The following is a 19,172-nucleotide window of genomic DNA, read 5'->3' as shown; positions in this document are numbered from 1 at the left end:
GTTAGATTATCTTGGATGACCTGGCATTACGCCACCTCTTCCGATACAAGTGAGTTCCTCAGATGCGAGCCGATACTAGCAGCAAAAGCATAATGCATACCTCTGCCCACGAGGCTCCTTTTTCCTTTCTAGAGATCGTTGCCTAGTTATACCTCCCCATAGAGCAACAACTTCTTCTTCTTCCTTTTTCCTTGTTCTTCTCCTATCCTTATTTATTTGTCCTTTGTTCTTAATCTTTGCCATGTTTATTCTCTATCTTTGTCTCATCCCTTTTCCATAGTTTATCTGATTTTCTCCTTATCCTACAGTTCCCCCTCAATGGGTACTAAGCTGGGAAACAAACAAGCTCATCAGGGGCTGTGAATAAGTAAAAGAAATGGATGTATAAGAACTGGGTTTGTTGAGGAGAGAGATCATGTGCAGACGGCAGTGTAAGAAGATTTAGAGACTGTCCTTGTCCTCTTGTGGTTTCATGTTTAACATTGTCTCCTCTTTCTGTAGCTCCCTCTCCTGACATTGTAACAATCATATAGCATGTTCCTAGACATGACTTCAAATGGCAATGCAGATATTATAAAGCATACTTCTTCAAGTCTTCAAAAATGGTCTAAATGTATTGAAATTGAAGTGAGTTTGAAACGTATGCTGAAAGTTAATATCGGTAGCAAATTTAATGTTGAGGGACTGAAAGAATGTAAACCTGTAAATCTATTGTCACATTTTGCGCATGTAAACATAAGATTTAGCCAATATGAGGGAATATTAGTTACATTTTTCCTGTTTTATTGGATTTCATAACATCCCTAATTATAGGATTGCCACTAGAAAAAGCATATTACATTTTCCAATATACAACTAATCATCACTGTTTAAGTTGGCCGTGCGGTAAGGGGCGCGCAGCTCTGAGCTTGCATCCGGGAGATAGTGGGTTCGAACCGCACTGTCGGCAGCCCTGAAGATGGTTTTCCGTGGTTTCCTATTTTCACACCGGAAATCCTGGGGCTGTACCTTAATTAAGCCCACGGCCGCTTCCTTCATATTTCTAGGCCTTTCCTATCCCATCGTCGCCATAAGACCTATCTGTGTCGGTGCGACGTAAAGCAAATAGCAAAAGTGTTTAAGACGTAAACTCGTTTCCTCATCTTTTCATTTATTTTCATTTCTTCGTAAAGAATGGCTAAGGCGTGCAAATGTAGGAACTGTGGGTGTGGCGAGGCATTGAGGGGTATGAGGGAGGAGTTGGAGAGTTTGAGGGAGATAATTAGGATTCTCACAGAAGACAGGAAGTAAAATAGTTCTTCCTCAAACAATGTACAGGTTACAGCAGGTGTACAAGTGGGAGAGGAAGGAAAGGGGAGATTGTAGAAAACAGGTGATCTAATGTTCTAAGGGGAAGGAGATTGCACGCTAAGGGATCTATTCAGGATCAGAATTCAGGACAGGTGTCTGTGCGAAATCGGTACGAATCACTCCAGGTAGAACATCAGAGGGAAGATGAGGAACAGGGAACTGTTGCTGAGATGTGTGGAAGAAGGAGGAAGGGAAAAGGTACGAAAGGGAAATGTAGAGTAGAGAATAGGAAAACACAGATGGAACAGGGTCATGGGAAGGACAAAAGGGAGGAGGAAGTAGCTTCTGCAGCTATCAGGAAAGATAGGGCTGACCAGGAGGGGAGAGGATCAAATGATGTGGGTAGGGTTGAGTTTCTGGTCATGGGGGATCCTATCGTTAAACATGTGGGGAAAGTTTGTGGAGGAAAGGGAACCAGGGTAGAGTGTTATCCAGGAATTAGATTGAGGCAGATTTTGAGGAAAGTAGAAGAGAGGGAGGAGGAGTAGTGTTTCACGTTGGTACCAACAACGTAAGACAAGCTGATATAAGTACCAACATACTTGGGGAAGTGTGGGTCTGGTAAATGCAGCACGGGTGAAGTTTAAGGAAGCGGATATTTTTATCAGTGGAATATTGTGTAGGAGGGATACTGACTGGAAGGTTATTGGGGATTTAAATGAGACTATGGAGTGGGTATGTGGGAAACTGGGAGTGAAATTTCTATATCCTAATGGGTGGGTAGGAGATAGGGATCTGCGCTCAGATGGCCTTCACTTAAACCGCAGTGGTACGTATAAGTTAGGAAATTTGTTTGGGTAATAGGGAGGTACATTCAGGGAAACGGGGTTGTCTAGGGAGCGGCGATAAGGGTACAGAGATCTGGAAGTCACCGAGCTCGATAGCTGCAGTCGCTTAAGTGCGGCCAGTATCCAGTAATCGGGAGATAGTGGGTTCGAACCTCACTGTCGGCAGCCCCGAAGATGGTTTTCCATTGTTTCCCATTTTCACACCAGGCAAATGCTGGGGCTGTACCTTAATTAAGGCCACGGCCGCTTCCTTCCCATTCTTAGGCCTTTCCTATCCCACCGTCGCCATAAGACCTATCTGTGTCGGTGCGACGTAGTGCAAATAGCAAAAAAAAGCTGTAGATCTGGAAGTCAAGTTGGGATGACATAAAAAGTTTAGTGTTGAACTGTAGAAGTATTGTAAAGAAAAGAATAGAATTAAGTAATTTAATAGATATATATTTACCAGATATTGTAATAGCAGTTGAATCGTGGCTGAGAAATGATAGAATGGATGCAGAAATTTTCTCATGGAACTGGAGAGTGTATCGTAGAGATAGGATAGGAATGGTGGGAAGGGAGTATTCATTCTGGAGAAAGAAGAATTTGTAAGCTACGAAAAAGTTAAAGATGAGAAACATGAAATTCTAGCTGTAAGGCTCATTTCTAAAGATAATAGCCAAATTGATGTCTTTGGAGTGTACAGACCGGGAAAGGGTAGCCCTGATACGGATTCAGAATTATTTGATAAGATAATCAGCTATGTGGGAAACGACATGGAAAGAAACGTGATTGTAGTGGGAGAACTTAATTGACCAAATGTCAATTGGGAAGGAAATGCGAACGACAGGAAGCATGAGCAACAAATGTCAAATAAGCTAATATGGGAAGGGCAGCTGATTCAGAAAGTGATGGAACCAACTAGAGGGGAAAATATCTTGGATGTAGTGCTGGTAAAACCAGATGAGCTCTGTAGAGAAACCGAAGTAATAGATGGCATTAGTGACCAAGAAGCTTTTTTGTGGTAGTTAAAAATAAATGTGATAGAAAGGAAGATCTTAAAAGTAGGACTATTAGGCAGTACCATATGGCTGATAAAGCAGGCATGAGGCAGTTTCTAAACAGTAACTATGATCGGTGGAAAACGGTAAATAAATATGTAAACAGACTCTGGGATAGGTTTAAAGAAATTGTTGAGGAATTTGAAAACAGATTTGTGCCTTTAAAGGTGGTAAGGAATGGTAAATACCCATCTTATTATAACAGAGAAATAAAGAGACTAGGAAGGAGGTGCAGATAGGAAAGAAATAGAGTTAGAAATGGCTGTGGAAGTAAGGAGAAATTGAAGTAACTTACTGGTTAATTGAATCTAGCAAAGAAGGCAGCTAAGGATAACATGATGGCAGGCATAATTGGCAGTCATACAAATATTAGTTAAAAATGGAGGGGTATGTATAGGTATTTAAAGGTAGAAACAGGTACCAAGAAGGACGTTCCAGGAATAATTATTCAACAAGGGGAGTGTGCATATGTGGATCTTTAAAAGACAGAACTATTCAGTCAGCAGTATGTAAAGATTGCTGGTTACAGATAGAGGAGGAGATTAATACTAAAGAAGTATTAAAATTTGCATATCATAACAATGACATTTACAATAAGATACAAAAGTTGAAACTAGAAAAGTGCCTGGAATTGATAATATTTCTGGGGATATACTAAAGACAAAGGGTTGGGATATAGTACCACATCTGAAGTACATATTTGATTATTTTTTGGTTGAAGGAGCTATACCAAATGAATGGAGTTTTGCTATAGTAGCCCCTATGCATAAAGGAAAGGGTGATAGACATAAAGCCGAAAATTATAGGCCAGTAAGTTTGACATGCGTTGCATGTAAGCTTTGGGAAGGTATTCTTTCTGATTATATGAGAAATGTTTGCAAAATGAATAACTGGTTCGATGGAAGGCAGTTCGGTTTTAAGAAAGGTTATTCCACCAAACCTCAACTTATAGGATTCCAGCAAGGCATAACAGATATCTTGGATTCAGGAGGTCAAATGTGCTGTATCACGATTGACTTGTCGAAAGCTTTTAATAGGGTGGATCATGGGAGACTACTGGCAAAAATGAGTGCAATTGGACTAGACAAAAGAGTGACTGAATGGGTTGAAATATTTCTAAAAAATAGATCTCAGAGAAATACAGTAGGTGAAGCTTTATCTGACCCTGGAATAATGAAGAGGGGTATTCCTCAAGGCAGTAATATTGGACCTTTACGTTTTCTTATATATATAAATGATATGAGTAAACAAGTGGAATCAGAGGTAAGGCATTTTTGCGGATGATGTTTTTCTGTATAGAGTAATAAATAAATTTCAAGATTGTGAGCAACTGCAACGTGACTCGATAATGTTGTGAGATGGACAGCAGGCAATGGTATGTTGATAAACGGGGTTGAAAGTCAGGTTGTGAGTTTCACAAACAGGAAAAGTTCTCTCAGTTTTAATTACTGCGTCGATGGGGTGAAAGTTCCTTTTGGGGTTCATTGTAAGTATCTTGGTGTTAATATAAGGAAAGATCGTAATTGGGGTGATCACATAAATGGGATTGTAAGTAAAGGGTACAGATCTCTGCACATGGTTATGAGGGTGTTTAGGGGTTGTAGTAAGGATGTAAAGGAGAGTGCATATAAGTCTCTTGTCAGACCCCAACTAGAGTATGGTTCCAGTGTTTGGGACCCTCACCAGGATTACTTGATTCAAGAACAGGAAAAAATCCAAAGAAAAGCAGCTCGATTTGTTCTGGCTGATATCCGATAAAAGAGTAGCGTTACAAAAATGTTGCAAAGTTTGGGCTGGGAAGAAACGAGATAAAAAAGACGAGCTGCTCGACTATGTGGTATGTTCCGAGCTGTCGGCGGAGAGATGGCGTGGAATGACATTAGTAGACGAATAAGTTTGAGTGGCGTCTTTAAAATTAGGAAAGATTGCAATATGAACATAAAGTTGGAATTCAAGAGGACAAATTGGGGCAAATATTCATTTATAGGTAGGCCAGTTAGGGATTGGAATAACCAAAGGAGATGTTCAATAAATTTCCAATTTCTTTGAAATCATTTGAAAAGGCTTGGAAAACTACAGGTATGAAATCTGCCACCTGGGCGACTGCCCTAAATGTAGATCAGTATTGATTGATTTTGATTTTGGTGCAGCTCTCTTTTCAGACAAACCTCCAATGGAGGTGAGCTGCATGAACCATTTTGAACCATTTGTCTGCCTCCATAGCATAACGGTTAGCACTATTAGCTGCCGTCCTCGGAGACCCGGGTTCAATTCTCGGTACTGCCAAAAGTTTAAGAATGGCAGAAGGACTCGCCTCCATTGGGGGTGTGCCTGAAAAGAGCTGCACCATTTCAGGACGAGGACTCAAGTTTACTTTACTTTTACTGTTTAAGATGTCATACTGGAAATATTTAAAACTAAGACTTTGAAACCTTTCTACCCTCTGTGTGAACATTTCTGCACCCTAGGTATGAAATAGGTGGAGTAACGTTAGCTGCATATTTACGAGCAGTTCTTCTCTCAGCAGTTGTTTTCTCTGAAAAAATATCTGTGTTTGCTGCTCTCTTCTCGTACTGGATGTTCGGGTTCGAAGTGCTTCCCTATCAGGTAATTAACTATAGAACTCTCATACCTTACTGAATTCCAGACTATCATCGCGTTACTTATATCCTTTTGTTCTTTCCAGATGTTTACCCTGGCTATCTATATCAACTTTTTGAACATATCACTTGCCATATATTACCCCATGGGAATATCTGCTGTAGCAGAAGCATATGTATCCATGAAACGATTACAGGTGAGCAGCATTCATTGGTTTTGAGAAATCAGTTTAAAATGTACAATATATGTTCATGGCAATTCTGAACTTTCATTTTCAACTTGAATCAATGAATGAATGAATGAATGAATGAATGAATGAATGAATAGCCTATAGTGGCCCTTTCAGGAGCAGGAGGGGCAGCTCTATCAGCGGCAAACTCAGCGAGCTACTCCATTTATGGAATATCTGTGTTTCTACATTTTGTACTTAATTTCTTCATTCTCAGTAGCGACCAGTCCATGAGATCATAGGGTCATGTGCCCTCCCAATAAACATAAATATTTTAATTTTTACTTCTCAATACCTCACACACAGGACACAGGTTTTAAGTTCAAATGGATCGTGACTAGTACTTCTAAACTGCAAAATCTGGCTTCAGGACAGAGCAAGTGAAGACAGCAGTGTAAGAAAATTAGAAGATTATCCTTGTCCTTTTGTGGTTTCATGATTGCCAGTGTCACCACTTTCTGTTGTTCCGTTTTCAGACGCTGACCTGTCATTGGGATTAGCAAATAGGATGTTCCTATTCCTGTACATGACTACAAATGGCAATAAATACGAGGGTGAGTCAATAAGTAAGTCGCAAAACTGAATTGAGGCAAAAATAATCAAAGTAACTTTCTGATATTTCTTTTACTTGTCCACATATTCACCCTGTACATTCAGGCATTTATCCCATCTCTTTACAAGTCCTTGAAAGCCAGCAGCAAAGAAGTCCTTTGGTTGCTGTCGCAGCCTACGTGTAACCTCAGATTATGGCATCATCTGTATCAAAACGACGGCAACCCAAATGATTTTTAGGGGCCCAAACAGATGAAAATCACTGGGGGCAGTAGCGTATACGAGTCCAACACTCGGCCACCTGGATTCCACTTTGCACACCCTCTTTTCTGCACAACATGTAGGCAAAGAGAACGCTTGTAAGGAGCGGTAAGGAGTCTCGTTTTCAGTAATAGCCGTGTGAGCGCTAAAGGTGTGGTTTGTATGTGCCATCTGTCGGCTCAATATTCAACTAAACTATTGGAATGGCTGCAATAGCCAGTAAAAAAACAACCATATATGTATTATATCATCCAGTCCAACTGCAAGAATACGATTAATATAATGACCCTATTTATGTTATTTTCTTCTCTGCCTTATTATTACCATATATATTTTACCGAACTCGTACGCTCATGTTTATCGACAGTACTGATTAAAAAGGCTACTTGCTGAACGTATTTCTAATTATTATGAAAGGTGTTGTCAATATAATTTGAGGTTAGGTATATACATAATTCGTAATGATGTTGACAGGAAGGAAATATCCATGTAAGATCCATCTGCGGTGTTAAAAGAATCTGTTGAAGTAAATTTTAAAAATTAGTATATGCTACATATAGCATACTTGAAAAATCTATATATATAAAATAAGAGTTTTGTCTGTACATTGCTCAGAATTTGAAAATAATGGTATTTCTGTATCGGTCATGTCCATAGTAACAAGAAAATGCACTTTTTACATTTCCGTAATGTCTGTCTGTCTGTCTGTCTGTCTGTCTGTCTGTCTGTCTGTCTGTCTGTCTGTCTGTCTGTCTGTCTGTCTGTCTGTCTGTCTGTCTGTCTGTCTGTCTGTCTGTCTGTACACGCATCACGAGAAAACGGTTGAAGAGAATTTAATGAAAATCGGTATGTGAAGTCAGGGTATGAGCCTCTACAATCTAGGCTGTAAATCATTTTACTCACGCTGAGTGAAATGGTAGTTTAGGGGAAGGCCTAAAATTGAATTCTCAACTATTTATGTTATTAGTGGTCTAATGAAAATCGGTATGTGAAGTTGGGGGATGAGCCTCTATAATTTAGGCTATAAATCATTTTACTCACGCTGAGTGAAATGGTAGTTTAGGGGAAGGCCTAAAATTTAATTCTCAAATATTTATTATTAGAGGTGTAATTGATGAATGCTACATAACTAAGTTTATATAGTATTAAATTTCCTATTATTCATGTCTTATACATTGTTGCCGTACTGGCTATGATCACAAAGAGATTCATGAATTTGGATTTTTGTTACTAAGTCCCTATCAGCGCCGAGTAACGAGAAAATGGGTAAACAGTATTTAATGAAAATCGGAATGTAAAGTCGGAGAATAAGAAACTACAGTTTACGGTATAAAATATTTTACAAATCACGGAGTCGAAAGAAAACTAAATGTGAAGGCCTACAATATAGAAATCTCATAACATTGATCAACAATAACAGTACATTGACCATTGTTTGTCGTGATGTGCTTTGTGGCTTCTGTTGCCCCTCATCTCCGGTAGATAGGATTACTGCTGCGTACAGAGTATTTTTTATTTGATTTACGTCGCACCGACATAGGTTTTATGGCGACGATGGGATAGGAAAGGGCTGGGAGTGCCTTAGGCCTTAATTAAGGTACAGGCCCAGCATTTGACTGGTGTGAAAGTGGGAAACAACGGAATACCATCTTCAGCGCTGCCAACAATGGGGTTCGAATCCACTATCTCTCGGATGCAAGCTCACACCTGCGCACCGCTAACCACATGGTCAACTCGCCCAGTCGTACAGAGTGTAACAGCCTGCCTGAATATTGATGGGAAGTAGCTGGGGAGTTAGATAACTTTCTTCTTTAGCATGCCATTCCCCTGGTTTATAAATATTCTGATACTACTGGTACGTAACACACTGGATCATCATAGCATTCGGGCTATTCAACCCCTCTTTTGAGTCACTGATTGGAATGAACAGTGTGCATATTTAGCAGAATAATGGCAGATGAGTGTTCATGGCAATCTGCGGCCTGGTCATCCCAGCTCTGGAACTTTGGAGTATTAGATTGGCACCGCAATCTAACCGCAGCACTGTTCGTTAAAAGTAATAAAACATGCGGCTTTCCATTTGATCGAGTATTTTATATGATAGCATTGCTTTTAATCGCTACATTCATACTCACGTTTTTGTAATGACCTATGTTGATTTCAGTTAGGAAAACCACAAAGTCAGTCTTTCTGAGAATCCCGTAGCGAAGCACGGGTACATCAGCTAGTATTTTATATTGATTTAAAGGTGGCGTCCGCAGTATATTCTATCTCTAACCTAAGTTTGATGCTTGTTGTTTTAAGGGGCCTAACATCGAAGGTCATCGGCCCCAAACCTTTCACCCAGTTGGTACCGTAAGTTTTACCGATTGATATATAAATGAATTCACTTTGGAAGCTCTTAATCTATTCTCGCTGGTTATTGCGAAACGCTACGAAGTACGTCCCTCTAGGAAGTAGAACGCGATAAAAATCCAAATTCGCTAGGAAGTAGTACGCGACAGAAATGCAAATCGCCTGCTATTACCGCCATTCTAATAGTTTAGTTTTAGTTGAATGCTGACAGATGGCACATACAAAACACACCTTTAGTGCTCACACGGCTATTACTGAAATTGAGACTCTATACCGCTCCTTACAAGCATTCTCTTTGCTTACAAGTTGTGCAGAAAAGAGGGTGTACAGCAAGGAATCCAGGTGGCCGAGTGTTGGACTCGTATACGCTACTCTGGGGGCTAAGTCAGGACTGTACGGTGGATGTTCCAAGCGCTCCCCATCTCTGATGCTTTTCCTTCCATGGTTAAACTTCTGGATCCAATTGAACACAGCTTTCCGTGAGAAACGGTTTTCACCATAGACGGGATGCATTTCGTGACGCACTTCTTCTGTGGACAGTCCTTTGGCCCATCAAAAACGCACAACTGCAATCTGTTCTTCTCGTGTACAGTCATGCAACACATGTGCCATCGTGCACTAACAGCCTCTGACTGACTGACTGAGTGCCTGAGAGATGTCGTACGACAAGCATACATATGCTGCCATCTGCTGGCAAAACTTGCATGCGTAATTTCAAATGGTATAAGGCACACACATGTTTGCGACTTATTTATTGACTCACCCTCGTATGTTATAAAACATACTTCTTATGTATCAGCTCCTTGTCACAACCACCATGTGACCATCGAGCACACGTAAATGGTCTCTAAACATTGTCACTGGCTATGTTTCTTGGAGAAGGGGCCTGCTGTAATGACACAGCCTTAGTCAGAAGCAAACTGTTACCAAGAAGGGTAGCAAGTAGTTTTCTCTCTCTCTCTCTCTCAAACAAAAAGAGCTGCATAGTTTACTGACCTGTATCTCCGAATGTGCTATTGTAGCATATAATACTATAATCATGCCAGTGAATAAAGAAAGGTGTTTCTCAACTATTTAAAATGAATAAAGATATTTCTGAGAAGAGCAATGGCAACCGAGAGGTAAAATTGTTCTGGCTATATTTGAGGAATTTGCTAACAAAAGAAGGTTGGATTATTTGACACATGCATTAATGATAAGGTCAGCCTAGGTGTGACTTGACATACTGTCCTTTTAAGTTTATACTTGCATGTGCAAAGAGAGAGAGAGAGAGTGTGTGTGTGTGTGTGTGTGTGTGTGTGTGTGTGTGTGTGTGTGTGTGTGAGAGAGAGAGAGTGTGTGTGTTTTTTAGACTTATATCATCCGTGTCTGTATTTAAACTGCAACGTACTCGTAACCCTCCCTAACAAAATTTTATGAGCTGCCACCTTACATTCTGCACTATTTCGCTTGTTAAGTTGAACATTATTTTGAATCTGTATGTTAAATAATCAGCCTGGAGACTGACAGTGACATCATAGGCTAATGAAGTGTCCTAGGCAAGATGAGGAATGAGGAAGTTTGTCATTGATTTCCCCACTGAACCAGAAAGTACTACTGGCACTGCAGCCAGGCTTTTCATCTTTGTTTTTTGATATTATGGAAGACTAGCGAATGTACCCGTGCTTCGCTACTGTATTCTACATTGTATTCGAATATCGAAGTAAATAGTGTACATGCAGTAAATAAGATTGTTTTAAAATTGCATGTCTCTTAGCGTTATCCGAGAAAGAGCATGGGGAGGTCCCCGTACGTTGTTTCCAATGTAAAGTGTTTGTTATGGATTTGTGATATAACGGCAGGCTCACTTGCCTAATGCCATTCACAATCGAGTTGGGAAGTTTACATTATAATTGCAGGCCCCATTGCCTACAACGCGGACAGAATCGATTTGGGGAGTTTTCGTTAAAATGGCAGCCCCCCTTTCCTACTTCCAGACAGATTACAGTTGAGGAGTTTTTATTATAATAGCAGGCAATTACCCTACTATCACTCGAAATTGAGTTGTGCAGTTATCATTATAATGCCAGGCCCATTTTCCTACTTCCAGCCAGCTTACTGCCAGTCACACCAAGTTGGTGAGTTTCCATCAAAATAGCAGGCACTATGCCTAATGCCAGTCACATTTTAGATGAGGACATTTCTTTATAATGGCGGGCACCCTTGCCTACTGCCAAACACGATCGGGTAGGGGAGTTTTAAACAAAACTGCATGCTCACTTGCCTTCTGCGAGTCAAATCGAGAAGTGAACTATTCATTACAATTGTAGGCCTTCCTTACTAATAACAGTTACACAGGAGTTGGAGAAGGAACCCTTTCATACTGCCAGTCAAAGTCGGTGTGGGGAGTACTGATTACAATAGCAGACCCACCCTTTCTCGATCGCTACAAATCGACATCAGTGAATATATATAGATCGCCATAAGAAAGTATATGCGTGTTTACAATATTGAAGACCTTCATTTACAGATTAACTGCTACTAAACGTACGTCATATCGACAAACGATTATACCATAAGACACGCCGGATTTAGTGGCCTAAATGGCTGGTCCTATGATATGTCATCTATTCTTGGGTCAGATTGAGTTAGAAACGTGGAACAGGGTAACGTTTTTGTAAGATTATCTCACATTACATTACTTTTCGGATAATTATGTGACAGCTGCATACATAGCATTTGGCTCACATATGGCTACTGGGTGGGCCAATTTTTGTGAAGAGTTTGATGATTTTGTACTTCATATAAGTAATCGAAAGTGTGAATTATGCATGTGAAAATTCCAAATTGACTTAACATCGATTAATAGAGAAAAATCAAACGTAAAAGGGATACAGATACAGCAAAAAGTCATAAGACCAAGGTTGTAGATCATTCCAAATTGAACGGAGATTGTGCAATCCCTTATGTGATAGGAATTTCCGAAGGTCTGCACCATCATTAAAATTGCCTGCATATTTCGATATTCTTCGGGGATAAAAATGAAAAATTTAATGATCTTGGATGTTTTCCGTTCGTTACAGGCTAAAACGTATAATTTTGTCAAATTTCAATTATCTTCTTTTTCGTCTGGCAGATTATGCCGCAATCTGGATTTTGGGCGATGCGGGTAATAATTAGGACTTTCAGGAAACTAAACCAAAAATTATGCAGATGGTCATTATTACCCCTTAAACGGAATGCTGTACGAAAATTTCGCCAAAATAGTCAGTGTAGAGGCACACAATCGTTACGATTTGATTTATATAGATAAGGAATCTGCTCCATGTAAAACACCTTTTGGGCTATGTCCGCTGAACTTAAATTAAAGTTGGTTGTGTATATTTTGTGGAAGTGCAAAATCACTGTTTCGGTTTCGTATAAACCCCAGTCAGTTCAGGGATTTAGAAACAATATTTGCCCTAAAACCTATCAAGGACAGGTGTATTTTAAATATGAGTCTTGGTGGAAATACATCCAGTAGTTTGTAGCACTCGCGTACATCGGCGTAATTAAGGAAGAAAATAATACAGTTAAGAAAGTTGAAAGTAATAGAAAATGGATTATAACTGAGGACAGCCGGATAACGACAAATATGTAAATGCCAAGTTAATGTATTGGAAAATCAAATGCCCCTCAATAAATTATGCTAGTGTGAGTTATGGATATAATAACGCGGTAACAGAGGAGAAATTTAGGTCCAGTGATTCCTAGGTATACAAATAATAAGAAGATGACTAATGGTGTTATTACTTAATCTATTCGAGGGCGGTTATAACATCCAACGATATTCCGCCAATATCCCGCAGATAGGCCGATTGACGCCTCCCTTTCCTGCTACCCAAGGAACAACCACGAATTTAAAAGCATGATGAGGAAAATGGCAATACGTTACTTCCCTGCTGGCATGGAGTCAGAGACGTTGCCATGGTAACCTGTAGGTTCGTTGTTGGTCTGTCGGTCACTCAATGCAGAGCATGATACCAGCGGAAAATTGTAAATTTCTCCGTCATGTGAAGAGTAAGGTAAATTATGAACATAACGAAAGTTGTTTATAATGAAGAGACGTTTCACGTACGGTAAATGAAGTTTACAAAAAATCAATAGTATAAGAGAAAATGGAAGATTTTAAAATGATATGCATATTGAAACCTTCCCCGGGATGAGTCTACTCTAAATATGAAGTTTGGTTGAGATCTATCCAGCCGTTTCGACGTGATGGTGGAACAGACAAACAGACAGACAAACAGACACGAAACATAAAAACCACCGATTCGGTCTTGAGTTGACCTAAAACGGATAAATATCTGAAAAATTTGCAAAACAAAAGAAATTACAGACAGCGGACCCCCTACAATTTTATTTATATAGATAGATTTTAACAAGATTTATAAATGTCTTTAAAGTTTTTATTATGGTAACATAACCTAGCATTTAGTAAATGTACAAAATAATTACTGGTGCTCTTATTTAAAGACATTATATTTTATTTTCACCTTTGGCAGCAACCTGAAGTTCTTGATTACTTTACAAACTACACAAATTGCTTAGAAGTGTAGCAGGGAGATAGGTACATTCAGGAAAACGGGGTGAACTAATGGGCGGTGATGACGGTATAGGAAGAGGAAGCATGAAGTCAACTAAGGATGACATAAAATTGTTAGTGTTAAACTGTAAAGAAAGGGATAGAATTAAGTAATTTAAAGGTATATGTTTACCAAATATTGTAATAGGCATAATATTATTATTATTATTATTATTATTATTATTATTATTATTATTATTATTATTATTATTATTATTATTATTATTATTATTATATTATGGATGCGGAAATGTTCTCACGAAACTGGAGTGTTTATCACAGAGAAAGTTAGGAACGATACGAGGGGGAGTATTCACACTGATAAAAGAAGAATTTGTAAGCTTAGAAATAGTTAAGGATATGGAACACCAAATTTTAGGTGTAAGACTTATCACTAAAAATAATAGACAACTTGATATAATTCTGAAACGTTATTACTACAGTAAATGGGTCTTAACTTTATCTCTCCTACATATCATATTATTTGGTATTTTTCCAATGTAATGCTATGATATGATTTTGCAGGACTTCCTACTGAAAGAAGAAGGGGTACCAAAACCCAAAGCAACAGTAAGTCCTGGAGTAATTTTGCTCTGTCATGTTAATTCTCAATGGAGTCCAGAGCATTCAACTATCAGTGATATAAACCTTGACCTAAAGCCAGGACATCTTTGTGGGATTATTGGACCTGTTGGTTCAGGAAAGGTAATTATGTGTGCTATTTCCTGTAATCATATTATAATTTCTATCGTTACACTATAAATGAAATGGGAAATTAAAAACCTTTCTCGTATTTATTTATTTATTTATTTATTTATTTATTTATTTATTTATTTATTTATTTATTTATTTATTTATTTATTTATTTATTTATTTATTTATTTATTTATTTATTTATTTATTTATTTATTTATTTTGCTTCAGACAGGTGCAAACCTAATGATGTGAAACACTGTTACATTAGATAAAAGCAAATATTAAATTAAAATTATAATATCTCTTATGAAAGTCCTTGTAAAATAGTCATAAATGATATAAAAATACACTTTTCTTTAGTAACATAATATTACAAATATTCAGTTACAAGTAAGTTACAAGTAACAAGGTATTTAAAATATTACAATTAAAATGATTTACGAACGGCTTTAAAGTTGCATTAGTACCGCAATTATACATGACTAGCTGATATACCCGTGCTTCACTACGGAATTCTACTTTGTATACAGAATTCTAGGTTAGATAGTGTATACGTTGTGAGCAAGATTGTATTAAATTGCATAGCTCTTAACATTGCCCTAGAAACGCTACGGGGAATTCACCAAACGTCCTTACTCATATGAAAACTGGGTTAGGGCATTTTCATTGTAAAGGCAGGCCCGCTTACCTACCATAAGTCACAATCAGGTTGAGGAGTTTTCATTATAATGTCAGACACTTACACTCCACCTGTCATTTTACATCCTTATAAAGACTGTCTTAGTGGTTTTCCCAAATGAAATAAACATAGGTCATTACAATGAGGTCGGGTGAATGGCGCGATTAAAAGCAATGCTTTCATATGAAATAGTCGATCAAATGAAAACCACAAATTTCTCACTTTTAACGAACGCTGCCGATCTGAGACTCCAAAGTTCCAGAGCTGGAATGACCAAGCCGCAGACAGCCGTGATCCGTGAACACTCTTCGTCTTTTTCCGGCGGGGGGGTCGAATAGTGGAGAGTCCCAAGGCAAAAACTATGTCTTTTTTACTCATCTGTTTCCTACGAGTACCCGAGGAGTCGGACAATCTCAATTCAATACACTGGTGGCGGAAAAATCTATCTGACTTGGAGGCAAATTTTTCCTCCAAGTCAGAGCAGAAACCCCCTTCTCACTGCTAATTTGGAATAAAATGAATGTAGAATTTAACAAAAGTGACGAGGAAAAAGCTTATCTTACGAAAAGACTCTTTTCCGGGTTGAGTTTTGAGTTATTTAGTGAACTGTGGTGCCATAATTTGGAATAGGCCTAAATTGTAATTCTAGATCAGGTCATACTGTAACGTTCCAGACGTTACAGTGTAATTATGTTAATTTTATTATGTGTAATTAATTCAGGAATTTAACGTCATGATATTTATTTTGGTATGTAATTGTATTATAATTCATGTTTAATCATTTGCTCACTATCATTTCATTACTTTGTAACTACGACTTGTAAACGAGGGCTGAATATCCTAATATTCACTTAGATTCTTGCGACATTAGTTTAAAATTAACTTGCAGTAGATTTCCTCTATCTTGCCACATCACCGAGGAAGAAGGAAGGACAAATTTAGACACCAAGTTCTGGGAAAAGCGAGCACGTGTTCAAGCGTTCTAACGTAAGCTACCGTATTTCGACCAGAATTATTCAAACTGATCATCGCCTATATTTTCAAAGGAGCGTCATGTTGCCATGGATACTGAGTGAAAGGACTAATAGAAGAACAGTTGATATCTTGGTTAAGACCCGTCAACTCTAATATCTGGAGTGGGGAGAGACGTGTCATCTGATTGGACCACGGGTAGCGACCTGTAATTAGAGCCAGAGAAGGTTATAAAAGGGCGTGTTGGAGCTCTTGGCTTCATCTTCTACGATCTTCTACGAGTCTTCTACGATCTTCTACGAGATTTCTACGTGATTTTCTTATTGATCTGCTACTTGTTCTTCTACTTGATTCTCTACTTGATTCTTCGTCTCGATACTTAGAAATTCTGAATGAGGGGTGTATAGCCACTCTCATCAGGAAGTACGTACAGCTCGGCTACGAGACCGGTTTGAACCAGTCTAAGTCAATAGGTAGTATTAAACCAGATAGAAATGAAACTTCAGAGCACATTTTCAGTAAAGTTGGAAGGATTCTTAATTGAGTATCCTCTCCATATAACCCAAGGTGGTTCTTCTAACTATGACTTAGGGCTTATCTCCAATATATGGGATAAAGCATAATAGGGAGTGTTAGTTTTGAAGTCATCTTCCAATTAGTGGTGGGTGCAATTTGCAAGGCAGGAATGGTACTTAGCAGCAGATGAAGAGATCTCAAAGACGACCGGTGATGTTCCAGCTACAAGGATGGAAGCTTTCCAAGGACCAGCAGAACAAGACAACATGGTGAGCAAGCGAGTTAAAGATATTGCAAGTTTTCGCGAAGTAGAGTCATTCAATTTTTTGTTAAATTCATTTTCTATTGTAAATTCAGTTCTCGTTAAACCGTCGTCATTTATATTCAATATAATAAATAGTATTTTTCTAATTCAATTTAATCAATCTGCCTTAATTAGCCTTTTGATTTCTAATTCTCCTGCTTAATGATTAGTGTACTATCACCCCACCCCTTTGATAAGAGTCCGTCCAAGCTTGATTATAAAAATTTATCTTTAAGTCCTCAACTTAAAGATTGGCGCCCTTAGCTTGAATGGTTGCATTTCTCGTTCGATGATTGTTCTCCGAGAGGGGAAGTCACAATACTACTACTACTACTACTACTACTACTACTACTACTACCAAATACAGTAGAGACAAAATGCGACACTTCCGGATTTAGCCTTGTTAAAATGGGAGACAAGTCGCAAGTGGCGCTCCTAGAGGCTTGACCTGAAAATGCGTGCTAAATTCAAATATCAATGGAAATGCATATACGGAAACGGATAAATAAATTACGTCTAGAAAGAAAGTGTTACTAAGATATTGACTTCAAAGTTGCTAGAGCAATTCTGGATAAATTAATGAAGAATTATTTAACAGGTTATTATTTAAAGACTGAAATTAGACATATAATCAAAACGTGAAATGGACTGCTGTGAAAGGGCTTGATCTTTCATTTATGCATTACTTTTTTAGCTTCAGAATTCTTGCCTGAACGTTCACGGCTAGATTTTTCTTTTTTTCTCATTTGAAAGCATTGTATCGTCATATTAAAACATTTGTCAACAAAAATATCGGCACATTCCTTACACACATGATTCAATGAATTTACATTTAAGAGCTGGACAACTTTCCTTTTAACTTGAAGCCTACTAACAGAAATAAAATAATAAATTTTGCCCCCAAAACATTCAAACTTTCCCTATAAGCAATACTTGCCATAATGCCATTACATTACGGTAAAGCAAATTTGCATCATCATATTGTTTCAATAAAATATGTACATTTCTTAAATCACCCATATTTCCTTCAGTGCTCGACAACGCATTACGGCATTCCAAATGAGGTAACTTGGAACACAACCAGCCACATTCATATGCATATGTATTTTCCTGAATTAAATCAAACCCGCAGATCACACCTACAACAACACATCGGTCTTGAAGGTTAACTGCTGCATAATACAATAAAATATGCGTATTATATTTTAAGCCAGTTAATATATGGGTTGAGTAGGTCAGAAGATTATGAAGTACTATAAAAATCTCTTTGTCACTTGAAGAATATACGTATATGCAAACACAATATTAGGCTTACTTACATTTTTTGTCACGATGGAAACGGAAGAAAGACCGCGCATTCTTCTCTACTTCATAGTTACTGCAGCCAAACACAGCACATACCTTTCCCCTCATGTTGAGAGGAGATACCAAGGATGACACACGCTACTATTTAATTATGTCAACACTCACTAAAAACGCACTAATAACACCAAAAACTTCACACACAAATACACGTGCTCTTATGACAGAATCAGTAGTTCTTAGGTCAATCCGCTAGAGAGAGCTCTAATAGCTGTCCCTCGATATCTCGCTGAGTGTCGCGTATTGTCTCTACTGTATTTGCTACTATACTGCTACTAAGTGAGCCTCTACCTAAAGTGGACACACTGCTCATTCAAAACAGCGCGTCAGAGTAGGGATGGAAAAAATGGAATACTATGATGAACCAGTATGTTATGTACCAGCAGTATCAGAAAATGTATGAACCAGAGGAATTGTGCCCTTTTCAAGGCAACAACTGCGGTGAACTCTTCCTTCTTCTGTGCGCCGGCTGCTCCTGTAATAAATGACATGTAAATCATACTCACCGCTGCATGTAGACTCTTCTTCCTCAGTCGTGACCGTCCGCTATCCCCGAAGAGAGGCCACCCGTCGAATAAGGAGTGAGGGAATGAAAAGAGGGGGGTAAACTAACTAAAATGACGGTACCCAAAGACTGAATTAAATTTAAATAAAAGACTGATTTATTGAAATAATGCAAAATGCCAAAAAGGAATGTAAACTGAAACTAGAGAAAAATGTAAACAAAATGAAATCAATGAAACTAAGAAAATTAAGGATTGAAGATCTGACTTACAAAACATCATAATCTGCCTAATAAACTGACTGAAGGTCAAACACCTTAATTAAAATTATTCCAGACTCTGTTGACACTGTCTTCAAGTT

General features: G+C 38.4%; 1 protein-coding gene across 3 annotated transcripts in view; it reads left to right on the top strand.

Moving 5' to 3' along the window:
- LOC136866156 (ATP-binding cassette sub-family C member 4) overlaps positions 1 to 19,172 on the top strand; it is a 294,433-nt gene that overhangs the window by 122,280 nt on the left and 152,981 nt on the right. For all 3 annotated transcript variants that reach the window (XM_067142874.2, XM_067142875.2, XM_068226640.1), the window contains 3 exons: positions 5,647 to 5,785; positions 5,865 to 5,975; positions 14,305 to 14,484. In XM_067142874.2, coding sequence (XP_066998975.2) covers positions 5,647 to 5,785; positions 5,865 to 5,975; positions 14,305 to 14,484 — 430 coding nt within the window. The remainder of the gene's footprint in view (positions 1 to 5,646; positions 5,786 to 5,864; positions 5,976 to 14,304; positions 14,485 to 19,172) is intronic.

Source organism: Anabrus simplex, chromosome 3, assembly GCF_040414725.1.
Source record: "Anabrus simplex isolate iqAnaSimp1 chromosome 3, ASM4041472v1, whole genome shotgun sequence".
Classification (NCBI taxonomy): Eukaryota; Metazoa; Arthropoda; class Insecta; order Orthoptera; family Tettigoniidae; genus Anabrus; species Anabrus simplex.
Note: the sequence above shows the minus strand (reverse complement) of the source record. Positions and strands in the feature narration are given on the sequence as shown.